Raw genomic sequence first — 17154 nt, forward strand, 5'->3', positions numbered from 1 at the left:
TCCCTTGGTGGTGTCATACCTTTGCTCTGTTTCTGCCCTCGCCCTGTTTGCTCTGTGAGCATTTTAGATTACAATTGCAGGTTATCAAAACTGCAAGCCTTTGCTAAAGTCTGTTATTATATGGTTGGAGAAAAGTGCAGACTGCATTTGAAAACAACAAGAATAGACTGTGTAGAGCGTGTAGAGGCCTGTTCATGAGTCCAGACAGTGCCAGCTTTCTCTTGGGAGTTCACAATGTACTATAAATCTGTTAGACAGGGAGAAAATATAAGCAGGGCTTTGCAGGGGCATTTGAGTCCACTGCAGGCATTACATGAGTACTAATGCCTGATTCAACACTGGCTCTGGCAAACATGCCTGACATTCAATGTTTACACCCCTCAATGAAAGCTGCTAATCAGGCAGTCTGATAGCTCGGCCTGGAATTAGATTCAGGAAGTCATGAGATTTCCAGGTGGCTCGGCTTTCCTAGAATTGTTAAGTAGGGATTTTTCAAAGTGTTGCCAACACACATTAAACTGAAGGTAGCCTTCTGTAAAGAATTACACCGATACGTTTCCCGTGCACATGGCAACATCTTAATACAAGAAACAAATACTTAGCACTTGTTTAAAAGCCAGCCAAACCCTGTATGCACATAAATAAATACGCCTCCTCTCAAATTCTGGCCCTGTTCACACTTGGCAATAAAATGCTTCTTAGGTGATCCAATAACAAGTGGACAGCTCTAAGTACAGGTGTGAATGCAGCATAGATGGGCCACATTGAAGCCTACTCAATTGACATCCTCTGCATAAGCGGAAGTACGTACTCATTCATGCGCCAACAGCATCATATTAAAGTGCAAAATATGAAGAAGAAGCCACATCATGCAAAATGGATTCTCGTGGATGGCTTACACATGACGTGCTGCCTGATTTCCATTTGGGCTGAAGCGTTTTGAATTTGCTTATGTGATTTTAATTTCCAGCTAGTCTTTAATTTCTTTCTTTAATTTCCAGCTAGTCTGACTCAGTAGATGTAGGCTGGCTCTTTCAGTCAGCGTTGTCTTCCTCTTTCGTTGTCTACATGTTACTGTTTTCGAAATCCCCATTTCTACGTGAAACAACAACCACCTCCGAACTTGCAACCTACATGGTGAAAATGAATTTTTTTTTATCAGTAAAAGTCATATGACATAGTCAACATATGTCTATGACTGTTTTAATGTGGTGTTTTATTTTGCAGGGAATTAGCTATATAAATGTCACGACTCAAACAAGTTCTCACCTGACACAGTTTTGCAAGGACAGTCACTGCATAATAGGTTTAGCATCGCCCAAGACGATTGAGATTGAGTTTAAGAAATACAAACAAGCCACTGCGTTTTTTTCCCTTATAAGAGAACCTTTGTCCAGCGCTGGCACAGTGCTGTGAAGATAGGTCTGGCTATGCAAGACTAATTTCCGACAGACTTGGCACGGGAAGTGTATTGCTGCCTCCCGCCGCTTACAAACAACACATTTGGTTTTTGCACACAGAAATACTGTACGTGTTTATTTGCGTAAAGGGCGGGGAAGTGAGATCCGATCACAAATGGTCACTCGAGACGCATGTGAAGACACCTTCTCATGCCAGGTGTGAACTGACGTACTTATCTGTCCCCTTGTGATCGGATCACCGAAGATGCGTGTTAATGCCAAGTGTGAACAAGGCCTCTGTTATTCCACATTGAAAGAAGAAAGTAGAGTGGAAATAGAAGGAGAACTTGCAAGCATTTAAACCTTTTCTGAGAAAAAAGTCTCCCCGGTGCCATCATTTGGTACAGGGAGATGTATGAATAATGAATTTGCACTGAACTCCTGCTGAACCCTCTGCACCAGCACTGAGCCAGAGATCAGCACCACATGACATCCAACACACACACACGCACCCAGTGACCTCTGCAGAGCTCCAAACATGCGAGGCAATCTGTTGTGGAGTATTGTGTCTGTCTGCTGTGTGAATCATTACACTGTGCTGCACCTGGCAGCAGTGGACTGTCCTTTGATAAACCTGACAACTGTTGGGAGGCGTCGAGCACACAGCCAAGCAAAATGGAAAGATAAATACAAAACTGACGACCAACCGGTGCTGCAGTGGTTAAAGCTCCCGCCCTTTTGGCAGCTGAAGTGTGTGTGTGAGCAGTTCAATGTTTAACCCTTGTGTCAACAGCGCGCATGTGTCACAACAGCATTCCTGTGAGGCGTTTGTCTTGTGACAGAGCTGTTTCATAATGGGAGCACTACTCTCTGAATGCCCGCATACATTGTTTTCTGGCAGGAGGAAGGAACTTTGTCTTGGTGTAGGATGACTTGTAGCCTAACGAGTTTCATGTTTCTGCATGCTGTGTGTTAATAAGCAGAGAGGTTGGGTCATGAATGGCTGGGTTAACTAGTTCAAACAGCAAACACAGTGTCCTGTTTACCCAGAATAAGCCTCTCTCTCATCTCCCCCTCAACTGTAAATGGTTAACTCAGAAAGGATCATGCAAGAGCTGGAATTTCTTTTTCTTTTTTTTTTTGCAGTTACATGGGAGGTGAACTTTGCTCGCCTTGTTGTTAGGCAACAGCATTTTTTTTTATCAGAGTGATTTTATCATGTGAGGAGAGAAACAGAGAGCATGTTACACAGCCCCAGGAAGGAAGACAGAAATGAGTTCTCTGCAGAGATGTTTCTTGATGAGTAAAGTAGAAACGTACATGTGAAAATAAAAGTGTAGAGTTGGGGGAGGGCAGTGTGTTGTCCTTCAGGGTAACCCTGGGAGTAGCCAGACGTGTCAGTCAGTGTGAAACCATTTCCTCTTCAAGGCTGTCTGACTCCTCCCTCCCATTGTGTGGCAACGCGGTGTAGGTGAACTTTATCCCTCTTTGTTGAGAGAGAGAGGGCTTTCAAATGATTTGCATTGAACAAGGTCAAGTTACACATCTGTGAGCCTGCTGAACAATGTGAATCCCATCACTTAACAGAAGGAGGGGGGGAGTAATTACAACCTTTCATATGTTAAAACAGTTTGAAAACGGCCTCTACTCAAACCTGTACGTCCACTGTGTAAAAGAACTCTGATAGCATTACATGACCACCACAAACTGAAATCGCACAGATAACATTCACCACACCCAGTTCAACGTGCCCTTTGGACAGGCAGGTTTTTTGCAAACACATGGTGTAAGACGACTCTCTATCAGCAGCATGCTTGTAGTCGTTACAAATTTGCACAATACAAACACAGAGGTTCATATCACCTTGGGCTTATCAGGCTCCTTCAAGGGCACTGAACTTTCCCACAGCGCTCCCTCCGCTCTGGCCTTTTGTATCCCTTTGGGACTTTACTGTTGCGTCAAGGCTCCCCTATTCACTCCATGTGCTTCCCACAGTATTACTGTACCACTTTAGCTGAGCTTGCTGCAGTGGCTATGACTAAACTATCCACTACGTGCCTGTTAGGGATAATGACTGTATGTACTGTATGACAACATCTGTCGTTGCCTTTGTTGCAAAACTAGTTTGTCAAAGATGAAGTTCACAGTGTGAAGTAATGTGACCTTAACTTCCTGCATAAGGAGGACGATTACTTTCGCTTCATTTCAGTGATAAAATAAGAGCTTTCATACATGTCTTAAAGGACATTTTGTTTTTTGCAACTAATTGAGTCTTATTGTGGTGGAATTGTTCTGCCCTAATACTCAGACCAAATTGCTATTTGGTGTCACTTGTTTCATTAAACCCAAATTCATATTAATGTTAGCCAAAAATCTGTTTGGGTGGATGTCTTGTTTTCTTTGGCCCTAAGGAACCAGTACCAACCAGTAACAACTAACTGCTGTTATCGTTTTTAGTTGACACGGAAGCTACATTAGCGGTATGATTAAACAAAGAAGTATTGCAAAATATGGCAATGTTACAGAACAGTTTGACATTTGGGGAAATAAACTGATTTGCTTTCTTGCCAAGAGTTACGTGAGAAGATTAATAACACTCTTTTGTCAGTTAATATAAGACTACACCCTGAAGGGAGTTAGCTTAGCTTAGCATTAAGACGAGAAACAAGGGGAAACAGCTAGCTTAGGAGCACCTCTAAGTAAATATCACTAATAAACACATTATAACTTGTTTAGTCTGTTCAAAAATCAAATCAAAGTTTTAAAATGTTGTAGTGTTTCTGTTTTTTGGACACAGTGACTTGAGTTAGGCTACTTGGTGAGCTTCATGGTGCTAGTAGGAGAATATTGTGACTTTCGGCTGGAGCCAATTTAGCTGTTTCTCACAGTTTCAACTAATCTAATCTAAGCTTAGCTAACAGGCTAATGGCCAAAGTTTCATATATCCAACAGATATGAGATTGATATTGAGTATATGTGTTATTCCCAAAATAGAATTTCTTAGCTATTGAATTAGAACAACCTCTACATTTGCATTTATCTTAACCATATTTGTCACCATCTTGTCTTTAGTTTCAATTAATGTTGCCTGGTATTTAGTTAGCTACGCAGGAAGATGTTTTGAATCCTACCTGCTCTGACCGGTCAATAGTTTCTCTAACTGGAGGAAACAGACGTCAGTGGGCACCATACTAGGTCTGTTTGAATCACAAAACAAATCTGAGAAGTGGGCGACAATTTAGAGGTCAGGAACCAGGCTAGTTTTTACCATTAGGCTATCCATATTGGTCGTAATAATATTTGATATTTGATGGGCTACAAATACAAGCAGCCAGACACATAGGCAGGTTAACTAATTTGGAAGAGAAAATAAATGCAGTTGGTGAAATTATGTCAATCAATCACAATTTTTTTAAACCACCAAAGTGGTTTAGATAATCTGGTTGCTGTCGATCAGAGCTTGTTTCAGTGATGTCGCTGTTTCCAGAGTCAAAAATTACTTTGTTGTGTCCAATTTTATCACAGCCGATAGAACTGATGGCCAAAAATAATGAAACTGAGTTGTAACAAAGTGTGATTGTCTTGTAACTTATGCTGACTGTCCTTGAATTCACATACACACGGCTGTGCTTGTCATTCCAGCTCTATTTTCTATTTCAGCTCTTCACAGCGAGCTGTTTCCTGCGACAGGGCTTTGAAGTGGATGAGGGAGGTGGGGGAGCGTGTGCCCAGATGCCCAGACACTGTGGTTGAGGGGGCTTTATCACACAGACAGGGAACAGCACTCATCTCCTGTCCTCCCATCTTTCACCGCGACGGGAGGCTGAATGTGACAACCAATGCTCCCCAGCTGCTCAGGGGCCAGGTCCGCAAAACCACAGGCGGATAATGAATGCCACACCATCGTGACAACTTGCACTTTTATGGAGAAGGGGAGGAAGGACATCTCTGGCACGGACGCTCGCAGTGTACGATGAAACATCCTCCATAAACCAGACAATCAAAGTGAGGGCAGTGAAGCATCTGTGGAATCTGTGACAAGAACCTCAACTGATTTATGACCACTACCAAAAAAGGGCTGTTTCCAAATTAATGTGTTTAGAGCTTAATTGCAGGAAAATGGAAGAAATATTCACTTTCCAAATGTAACCACAACATCTGTAAGCGATGCATTACAGCTGCATTTATCCATGATCTTTCCTACTTTCATGATTTGAATAAGCCATGTGTTATTTATGAACAATTTCCCCCACAGTTTGGAGATTTAAGGTTTTTCCAAAATAGGTCAGCGTTTGCTATTGTTGATTTTCCCTATTTTCACGGTTATGTTATTTTATATTCTATATATCACAGACTATTCTCCCTATATTCCATTTGCTTTCAAGGCAAATGTTACTAGAAAAAGAGCAACTTTGATCTCCCTCCAACCGAAACCCTGAAATATCTTCTAAATAAAGGCCTTATACATATGCATGTTCACGGATATTTTTTATGTATTATTTACCAGGGTTTTATGCAACCGTTCACAAAAATGAATATATGCAAAGTGAGTGAATACAAATCACTTGGGTGCTCTCCCTAATGACAGAAAAGGACGGCAGAAATGAGAAAATAAAAATGCCGCGAATAAATGATATCCTCTGCACCTGGAGACTGAGCCAGAGTGCAGAGTTAACTGCTTCACCGAGGATGTCAGAGTCCATTTTCTAGGGAAGCAGCTCAAAAATAGACAGGAGCTCTGGTAATAAATAAGCCTACTTTGGGAAAGTTTTATTTTGGCTCAGAGCAAGGGGTTACATAACACATGAAATACTCCTCATTCTTTTTGGTTCAGCTAGAAAAAACAAGAAGTATAACGTCTGATGCTGGAAAAAACGCCTTGTGTAAACGTCCCTCAATCACATTTACACACATTACAACTCCTACTGTACACACATATTCATACTATGTGCTACAGATAACTTTAGGATGAACCTGGATGTGTCAAATCCTGCAGAAGTTTGCACGTGGATGACTCAAGGTATGAGGAGTAGCTGTGGACAATATTGTCCTAATTATAAATATGTGTTTCTGTGTGTGTGTGCCTGTGTGTGTATGTGTGGGAGTGTTCAGCAGAATGACATTTTGGACATTTTGTCTGACTCTCCACTGCTGTCACAAAGCTGGAACAGTTACATCAGTTCAATATGCTTAACATAACAACTATGAGTCAGGCATGAAACTGCCTTTTAAGGGCAATAAACAGGAAACTATTTATAAGTGCAGGTAATATTACTCATTCCAGTAGCAGCTTATGAATTGGGTCGCCTAATGCCAACCGCAGAATTGCAAAAAGGTGCATTTTGACAACGGATTCTGTGACTTCAGACCATGTGGTGATGTCTGATTATGCTATGAGAGGCCAGGGGCAGGTTGTTTACATGTGCGTCTAGGCTGTAACTGAAAATATATGGGGGTTTCCACTGGACAGGAAGTGATGTCGACAGCTCACAAAGCATGCAGGCTTACTTAAGCGCAGCATTACAGAAGCAAAGTTCAGGTCTTTCTGTTCCTTGCTGCCAAAATTGCATCTGCACTGCGAGCCACAGAAAGTAACTTCTGTACAAAAATGGATGTGAAAACAATGCTGTTCGTTTACATTTTTCTGCGGGGATTTTTTCCCTTCCACTTTCCCCTCTCAAACCCTCTGCTGTTTACTAAATCGCCTGTCTCCTGACAAGCCGGGCAGATTAAGGGGATATGTTACCGTCTTGTTTTTTTTCTAAATGGATACACATGTGGCACATCTGGGTCCAAGCCTGACTCATTACTCACTTTTTTATGTTCCATTCTCTGCAGCCATGGCAACTGCTGCATGTTTGGCAGAAAGCTTTTGAAGGCAGTGGAAAAAGAGAGAGAGAGAGCCTAGGGAGGGAGCATAAAGGGAGAGCTGGAGAGGGAGGGAGGGAGGGAGAGCGAGCAAGCTCTCAGTAGTTGGCCTACATCCAGTGTAATCATGCCATGGAGCCGAAATGAGGCCTTTGGCAGCACACCAGGTTTCTGAGAACAAAGATGTGAGCTTCTAATGTTGGCGGTGGGGCCTGCTTGGCATCCTTTGCCATTTCCCAGCAGCCCTTGCCTTGGCCGACTGCCAGCCCCCCACCCCCCTTCCCCTGCTGGGACTGCAAAGAGGATCAGAATAAAGAGAGAGACTTGTTTTTCACTCGCCTCTTGCTCTGGCCCAATGACATCACCTCTGCAGCCTCCAGCCCCCAGATTCCAGTCGCCCGGCACATTTTTCCCTTTTGCCGTGGACCCTCCATTTTATTTGAATTCCTCCATTTTCTACCGATATCCAAGTCGGCTCCTTAAAATGCCTAAAGTATGTTTTTATTTGTGTTTTTGTGCGTGTGCTGCAGTGTATTTCCCAGTATGTAACCACGCCATTGAATTAACTGAATCCATTCAGAAAATTAATAAACATATTCCTCGTAATGTTTCATTTTTAAAAAACAGGAATGCAGCTAATATGACAGATGGATGCTTTGATATTATCTTTCAGTGCTCCCCCAAAAATGTGTCTGTACTCTAATCCTTGCTGTACAAATCTGTAGCTAAAAATAGCATCGTAAACAGGATATATATGGAAGACGGGGTACTGTGATAATCTCCATGGTTACCTCTCCCTGTTACATATACAGGAACTGTACAAAGCTTTCACATTAGTCCTTACATTTGCTGACATTTCCAGCCTCTGCCACTCTGTGTAGCTATTAATCCACGAGGTAGGTCACCGCAACAGCTGCCTAACTTCAGTAATATGTCGTCACACTGTCCTGTTATAACCTCCTTTTAAGTCTGTGCAACATGTTACAGTTGGTGCTCACCTCAGCAGCTGAAAGGGTTATATAACATAAGTGTTGGTGGGGAGAAAGACTCAGAAAACATCCAGTGTTGTGCTTTGCTTAGGCAGAAAACTTCAGAGAGAATTTGTAATGATCTGTTCACATGAATAAAAGATGGGCAATATAAAATTCAACGGGCTCAGAAGGCAATAAAACAAAAATAACGTCATCTCATCAGACCTGTGATGGTGTCACATGCTGGGTATTCCCCTGGCCATCACCTACCTCTCACTCTTTATTTAGCTGCTGCATGTCTCAATTTACATACTGCTAAAAAAAAAAAATTTAAAAAAAAAGTTCAGAACAGCACTTTACAGCTACTACATCTGGTTTAGTAGCTACACTGAAATTAGACAGCCATCAGCTGGGTCACACTGTGGTGATTTTACTGTATACATGGCTCATATTGCCAATCAGAGCCATCTGTGCATGTCTGGCTCCCTCTCAGACCTTTATCGCCTCTGTTCAGTAACATTCTGCCTTTGCTCTGCAGCCACTGCAGCACTCTGTTTTTTTAAATCAATGGATCATTCCTATTATAGAATCAGGTCATTTAGGATTTAATTGAATCTCAGCATGCCTCCGTCTTGCATAATAGTGTGTAGCTATTTGCTTGCACAAACATTTACTGATTGGAAAGTGAGGGATCAAAGCGTTAGGCAACCGTTTCCCACCAATCTTAAGGAAAGAACTGTTTATTTTGACCCTCGCAAGAGTCATTTCCTAACTGTGTCATAAAGCCTAACAACACTTCCTAGTGTTGTTCACCCGACAAGGGCTGAGATTGAGAGAAAGCAGGGATGGGAAACAATGTGTTAATACAGTAGTTTACAGTCAGAGTAACACTGAGGGCACTAAAAGCTTGTGACGTCTGTGAATGTTTTTGTTCCTTGACCTAAAGGGAATATTATTGTGTAGCACTGATAGGTGTGTTCATTCATACATTGGCAACTTCTCAAGAACAATCATGTAAAATCACATGGCAACTGCACTGCAATTATATGTGCTCGGTGGCAGCGAATCAGCAACACAACTGCCTCTTTTTGTTTGTGGATACGCTTTGAAGAAAGCCTCATGCCACAGTGCGTGATCGCGTCCGCAGGCGGGGAGCCAAAGTGGCCTGATGTCCCTTAGATGGGTGAGGCGGATGAGGGTACGTGACTAAACATCTTGCTTCCTCTTTCCAACGTCACATGGACTTGCACAAACATATCCTGCTTTGTGTCTGCAGGTTTCAGACGCATTGCCTCACCCAAAGCCCCAGGCTAAAAGCTGCAATGAGTTGGAATGAGACCAGATGAGAGGGAGGAATCTGAAATACTGAGACACTCCTCCTGCTCAAACCTACACTTTTACTTCAGGGGATTTTGGCTAGGTTTTTAGTAGTCCCCCCTCCCCTCCCTTCCATCATGTAAAACATACACAACATAATAATAGTAGTAGTCATTAATCTTGATAAAGCCCTCATAGCTCTTTTATCTTTTGAGTTGTTTGATGGTTAATTTACTGAAAAAAAAGAAATGCCTGAATGGCTGATTCATCCCAGTGTAATTTCATTTAGTGGTGGCAGATTTGGATGACTGACTGTTCAGTGCACTAGAATAAAAAATGTGGGCAGAGCTATATTCATGCTGTAACCCCGATCCATTCAAGTTTACAACACACTGGGCTGGAAATCCCCACCTCATGACAGAGCTTCCTGGTTACTGGCTAATGGAGGCGCCTTTTTCTAGCTGCCCTTTATACTAACACAGGCAGGGAAAATACTGTCTAACCGACACTAAAACCCAGGTCAGCACATGTTGAAATCATGACACAAAAAAATGAGCAGGGAGAAGGGGAAATGAGGGCAGTAAAAAAAAGAAACCCTCTATAATAATCCTAATATAGCTCCTATAAATGAATGTCTGCTGTTTCCACTATAGCTGCAAGACATTTTCTATATATATATGACACATCTTTCTAAAAATTGCCATTGCATTACAGTACCCTACTTGTTGTTTTCCTTTTTTCTTTTTTTTTCTTAGGGTCGACCCACCTCATTCATTGCACAGCAGTAGTAGTGGCTCAGCTCATGGCGTCGAGGCGCTGTGCATTGAGAAAAACAAGCTGCAGCGAGCGTTTTTCAGCCTGAACCGGATAACGCTCTGAATTTAAGACAAAGCAGCAGTCAACTGGAGGAGCTGGAGAGTCGCCTTTTTTTATTATCATCATTATTATTAGTAGTATTAGGCTAGTATTATCCCCTGGTGGTCTACTGCGTACCTACAGCAGCATTTTTCTTTTAAAAAATCTCATCGCAGACATGCTGATATCGGCGGATCCGGTGTTGTATTTGTATTTGCAGGCTTGGTGGTCATAATAATAAAAAATAATAAAATAAATAATAATAAAAGCTGCGGGTTATTCCCTTGAGTCGCAAGCGGCGGCGGAGGAGGAGAAGCTGAACTGGGTGCAGTTTGGGCAGAGGTTCAAGTGATTTAAATAAAAAATAATAAAAAGCAGTGAGTGACAGAAGCTGCAGTAAGCTGGAGAGGTGGAGGGGAGGTGGAGGTGGAGGGGGGGGGGGTCTGTCGAAGAAATCAAGTCAATAGAAACTGAAGTGGAAGCAGGCGTTTAGAGGTCCGTGGTGACGTCACTGCTCCACATTGAGGCTGTAGTAGAGTCAGTGGAGATAGAGAGAGGAGCGCCGTAGTAAAGTACACACCGACATGAACTTCTCCCTGTGAAACTTCACCGTTGTTGCTGCGAAAGTCGGGAGAGGACGAGTTTACACTATTTTTTCTCCCCCACCTTTCTCTCCACGAACGGAACTTGCTCTTTATTCGTTTTTTTTTTAAAGGGAGATCGGACGACAAAAACAGGACAAGAAGACACATTTTTTTCTTCTTTGGGTTTCTTTTCTTAGGGGGGTTGACGACTAGCGCTATGTCGTCCGCGGCGGTCGCTGCTTCTTCCAGGAGGCAGTCGTGTTATTTATGCGACTTGCCCCGCATGCCGTGGGCTATGATCTGGGATTTTACCGAGCCCGTCTGCAGGGGATGTGTCAACTATGAAGGAGCAGACCGCATTGAGTTTGTCATCGAGACGGCCCGGCAGCTCAAGAGGGCTCACGGGTTTCAGGAGGGCAGATCTCCCGGGCCGGGGAAGTCGCAGCTCTCCGGGAAAGAGATCCAGGCTATCAACCACGCTGCGGCGGGAGACCCCGGTTCCCGGCCGCCGCAGCCGCTGGATCGCTACCCGCTCTCCTCCGATCGCCCTCCCAGGCTGGGTCCAGAGTATCAGTCTAGCAGGCAGGCGAACGGTATCCCCGTCCCCAATGGATTTCCTAAGCCAGACGAGCCACCAGAGCTGAACCGCCAGAGCCCCAACCCGCGCAGGAATAGCACGGTCCCCCCGAATCTAGTGCCTTTGGTTAATGGGAGCATGCCCCAGGTGCACGCCGTCAACGGGAGACAGGGCCAGATGGGGCTTCCCTCCGCACTGGCGGGCGGTAGTCCCGCCGACCTGGGCAAGAGACCAGCCTCGGTCTCCAGCACCGAGCACGACAGAGAGGTGAAGGAGAAGCACAGACCGGACAGTCTCACGCCGGAGATCTCCGAGAGCCACAAAAACAGAGCAGACCCAGACTGGATGAGCAAGGGTAAAACAGTGAGGGACCTGATGGCTCTGCACACTTTCGACAACAGGTTCAAGAAGGACCATGCGGCCATGCAACAAAGGGTTATGGGCTATGAGGCCAGCGCCACGGCTTCCAAGTCAGGTAAGCATCCAGATGTGTTTTAATGTCGAGTATGTGATGATGATGATTTTGTGCTGTGGTCATGATTATGTTTCTGTGTTAACTCATCTCGGCTCAGGAGTGGGTTAATAATGAACAAGTGATAATTATTGTGTCATGGTTGCAAAATTCCTCTTGTGTAAATGAAAACGTGCCACATTTGTTGTGTTTGTTATTATTGTTCCGTTGCCTGTGGTGCAGCCTGGAACAGCAAAAAAATGCACGACTGCCTTCCAGTGTAATTGTTGATCCTTGTCTGAGCTGTGCAACTCAACTATTTTGTTTAACCCTTTCCCACCTCCAGACAGAGGAAAACACCCCCGGAGCATGAAGAGAAAAGCGTCTCCCGAACCAGAGGGAGAGGGGACAGCTGCCAAACTCAATGGAGAAGGACAGCAGTGGTTACCACCACCTACTGACGGACTGAAAATGCCACCAGTTCCCCCGCCAAGCTTCGCCTCTCCCCCTTCCACAATATCCCCCCACTCCCGCACCACCCCACCTGAAGCAGCCCAGAACGGCCAGTCCCCTATGGCGGCGCTAATCATGGCGGCAGACAATGCAGGTGGGAACAGCTCTCCCAAGGACGCCACCAACCAAGTCCACTCTACCACCCGGAGGAACAGCAGCAGCCCCCTGTCGCCGTCCTCCATGAATCAGAGGAGGCTCGCACAGAGAGATGCATCTGGTGCAGGCACCCCCCACGTGCCAGGCATGGACCAAGTGCACCCCCAAAGCATTCCAGACTCCTCGGTACCCGGCAGCATACCCCTGTGCTGCACGCTGTGCCACGAGCGTTTGGAGGACACACACTTTGTTCAGTGCCCGTCTGTGCCCTCTCACAAGTTCTGCTTCCCGTGCTCGAGGGAAAGCATAAAGCAGCAAGGTGCTACGGGTGAAGTGTACTGTCCAAGTGGAGAGAAATGTCCCCTGGTTGGCTCGAACGTACCGTGGGCTTTCATGCAAGGAGAAATCGCCACCATCCTTGCAGGAGATGTCAAAGTAAAAAAGGAGAGGGACCCTTGATTTTATTGAAAACTTCTTTGGGGAGGGGAAGCAAAAATATGAGTATAAATATATAAATATCACATACATACCATTCAAACAAACTAACGGACTTGTACATATTGGACCCAAGGGAAGAGTATACTTCGTAAACATGGTTGTAAAATTTTTGATTTTTGAATACATTGTGTTTCTATATTTTTGAAGATAAAGGTATGTACTCATTATAATGGACTACGTTCCTCTTTGTTGATGTTTAACAAAATTCTTGATGTACTTCTAGGTCTGGTGGCAGTTCCTGTTTAACGTAGAATGTGACTAATGCTACTCTACGAGCACTTGGCAAAACTGAAATGCTTTTAGCTGTACTTGTATGCACTTGTTTAAAAATTGCCAAATACAATTTCTGATCTTGTATGAACATATTGTCTGAGCTTGCTTCATTTGAGTGATTAAGTTACACAGGGTCTCTGTGTGGGCAGATCATGAGAAAGGGCTCTCTGCTCTGATATGCAGGCTTGTTGTGACGGCTCAGGAGACTTGATTTACACTGCACAACATAAGTAGGCTACTGTTTCGAGCTGCACAGCAGCACTTTTTCTGCACACATGCCTTTCGTGGATGCAAAAGTGTGGTCGTGAGGGGGTAAAAACAGACACATTGTCCCTTATGTGCTACAGTTTGTGCATCCCTGTAAAGTGATTGCAGCCTACAGAAATAGGTGCCAAGTCATGTTCAGTCAGCTGGAATCTGTTGAGTCAGTAATGTGAGAAAGTGCACGATTGTCAACATGATACCATAGTGTAACCACGTTGTGCAACCACAAATTAGGACTTTTGCTGAAATTAACCACTCTGAACAATAATAATATTCTTAGATTTCAATGCTGTCACTACATATTTTCCAGCTTATGTGCATACTATGTCTGACATCTTAAAGGCGTTTTTCATTTTAGATCAATCTTATTCTTTTATTTTTCAGAGAACTTGACAAATCAAATTATGAATAAAAATCATCATTTACAAACTTTCTTCAAGCATAAATTAGGTGCACTAACAGTGCAGCAACACCCCCTTTAAAAAAAAGAGATGATTTCGCTCAATTTTTTCCACATTTTGTGTGGTACATTGTGTCACACTGATATTCACTTTCCCCTGATATTGCTACATTCTTTCACTGGGTCACATGCTCAGAGCAGATTTCTGCCTCAGTATGCAACGTGTGTTCTTTCAGAGTAAACAATAATGCTGCTACTGCCTTACAAACCAACTTCGGCCTGCACCTCTTCAAATGCAAATTTAATTGTTGCAGATTCATGACGGCAAATCCATAAAAAAACAGCAATTCTGTCTCTGTAATGGCAATAAGGCAGCCAGACTCATCTCCACAAGCCATGAGCGGCTTATGGGGTCGTCAAGTGACAAACTGCAGTTACTGTGGCTGCGGGAGAGAGAGAGAGAAGCAATCTTGAGACTGTTTTTGTGCCTTCAGACAAAGAGCTCACTCTCACTCCGATGTAGCTGACGCTGCACCAAACGGACACTGGCATGTAAGATCATTTCTATTGGAGAAGGGGGGGGGGCTTGGCGGAGCGGGCAGTTGCATAATTATTTGAGACACAATCTGCTTCCTGCTCGTGTTTTATCGGGCTGTCAGTGCAGACTCTGAAATTCAGCAACAGCACGCATTTAAAAGAAGACTGTTTTGGGTTTTTTTGGGGTGGTTTTTGTTCATTAAAGGCCCACAGACAGTTTAGCTCCCTTTTTGTCTATGAATCTGCTCACTTTACTGACAGAAGTTAAACAAAGGTGATATTTTGATTTCAAATCCTACCCACTTTCTAATAAGCTGCATGGTGTCCTGATAAATAGATTGATTCATGATGTTGGATGAAAACATAGCCTTTGCACCTCACTGTTTAGCCAACTCAGAAGGGCTCAGATAATTATTATCCCCTATTTGAGAAGACTAAAAGGAAATGATGGATAATACAATACTCTTAAGAGCAAATCAAAGCTTCCGCAATGTGATTTGAAGCTCAATAGCCTTTTGATACATGTTTTTTCAAGGAGTCTGCATTTCTGAGACAGCTGTTTGTTTATAGTGTTTTTTTGTTCTATGGAAAGTTATCAGTCACTTATCAGTTGGACTTTAAAACCACAAACGCTGCCCAGTTTGATAAAGGGTAACACCTTACTAGCTAAATGGCTTTGACTGTGTTCATCAACAACACACCCACTCCATAATCCATCTTACATACCGCTCTTAGAGATTTATTTTTTTATCAGGCGGCACTTTGACCTACTTGTTTTTCTTGACAGTGTACTGGGAGCCAAACAGAAATTGCCACATCCGAGAATATCGGAGATGAGAGCCAGGTTTTCGTAACCTGGCATGAAATATGATGCAACGAGACACAAAGGAACATTTCTCTCTCTCACTCACTCTCTTTCTCTCTCACCATCAAGATTCAATAACAGCAGAACCAATACTGGTTTGTCCAGTGCTCACTTAAAATAGCTTGCACCCGTATCTAATACAGTGATAATGTGTCCCTGGAAGTGTCTCTGTCATAACACAATGCTCTGGTGTTGCATAGTTACCGGGGGAATCGGTGCACAGCAGATGCTCGGGTGCAGCCTGTCGATTCATATGCAGGAACATTGTGGAGAGATTTTCGGTAAACAAGCAGCATGTGAAGACAAGGTCACATGGAGTTGATGGAAATCAGTTCAGCTTGAATTTTTATGATGATTTCTTTTTTTTCGTTTTTTTGTGGTGCTGTTTATACCACTGCTTAGTAGTGAAGCATCTCCTCTGTTTTCCGTATAATCATGCAGAAGCCGTTTGTGGTTAATGAGTCATCGGTTTTCATTGTGTTTACCTATAAGAACCTTAAGGGATTTTTAATGTTTAAGCTCCTGCTTATGAGACAGACTTTGATGTGTTCTCACTCTGAAACTACTTTATGGAAAACCTAACAAGATGTGTCATCTGAGGCTGAGCCAGGTGTAGTCCTGGTGGGCAAAGATTAATTTAGTTTCCTCCTCCCTCCTTCCGCTGCTTTATGATAGTAGCTTTTGTCTAAAGCTAGAGTACAGTTTAGCTCGCGGTCATGTAGTTTTGCAGGATTAGATCTAAGTATTTGATGTACCAGCTGTGAAATATCTCTCCAACCCAGACGGTCGCATTCTTAATCAAACTGCTGCAACATATAGCTAGATCAATGGTCATAAAATCCCTCATTGACTGTGTGATTGATTTACTTGACAGGTTCCTGTTAATCAAGCTAAGTGAAAGGCAATAACAGATAGGTGAAGAAGAGAGATTGTTGCCTCACTGCCTCTCTTTTTAATGGTTAACTAAACTGTAGGTTTAGTCTTTGTGTAACACAGCGTGTTACACAAAGATGTTGGTGTGATAGTAAAGCAATAATTGGGTTGGTCAAAGCTCATATTTGTTGTCTTTGGAGCACGTGGTAAATTTTTTATTTCCTGCTCAGATAAGCATGTGTTTGATGTTTCCCTTCTGTCCTTAATATTTGAAGAAATACCCCCTAAATTCAACAAAATACTGTCTTTAAATGATAATCACATTTGTAGACATTCACTCAGTCAGAAACAGCAGTTAACCGTAACACTAATGCTGACATCTACAAAGAAGAACATTATAAATTCTAATCCCTAGACGTTTTCATTTTGCATTAAAAAGTTGAATCTGGTCCAGTGGGTGGGTGGAGGGAGGGAAGGCCTGTGTGGGAGACAGTGAAGCGCTAGATGTAGCCAGCTGTTTCACTAACGAATCTATGTTTAGCACAATAAATCAAAAGGCATGCTCGTGCTGCTGTAATCCCCTGAAAGCGAGCAGAGACAGGGACACGCCAAAAGGAGAATCTGGTCCACATTTCTGCGCTCCCAGTATAACTGATCCACTCGGTTAATTTTAGTTCTGTCAGGGAAAACAAGGTCACACAGTAAATGTTGTATCGAGGACACACTCTGATCTGCCTCTTTTTTTTTTTCTTTTCATCAATCAAAGTTTCCCTTTGGAGTTGGGCTCGGGCTCCTGTGAGACTAGTAATGAC

At 43.4% G+C, this 17154-nt stretch overlaps 1 protein-coding gene across 1 annotated transcript; it reads left to right on the forward strand.

The window, feature by feature from the left end:
- Window positions 1-10878: 10878 nt before the first annotated feature.
- irf2bp2a (interferon regulatory factor 2 binding protein 2a) lies at window positions 10879-13300 on the forward strand. The gene is made up of 2 exons (XM_062430718.1): window positions 10879-12047; window positions 12370-13300. Exons 1-2 carry the CDS (start codon window positions 11213-11215, stop codon window positions 13089-13091), a joined length of 1557 nt encoding a protein of 518 aa, XP_062286702.1. The 5' UTR covers window positions 10879-11212; the 3' UTR covers window positions 13092-13300.
- Window positions 13301-17154: the final 3854 nt, after the last annotated feature.

This window comes from Scomber scombrus, chromosome 12 (assembly GCF_963691925.1).
Source record: "Scomber scombrus chromosome 12, fScoSco1.1, whole genome shotgun sequence".
Taxonomy (NCBI): domain Eukaryota; kingdom Metazoa; phylum Chordata; class Actinopteri; order Scombriformes; family Scombridae; genus Scomber; species Scomber scombrus.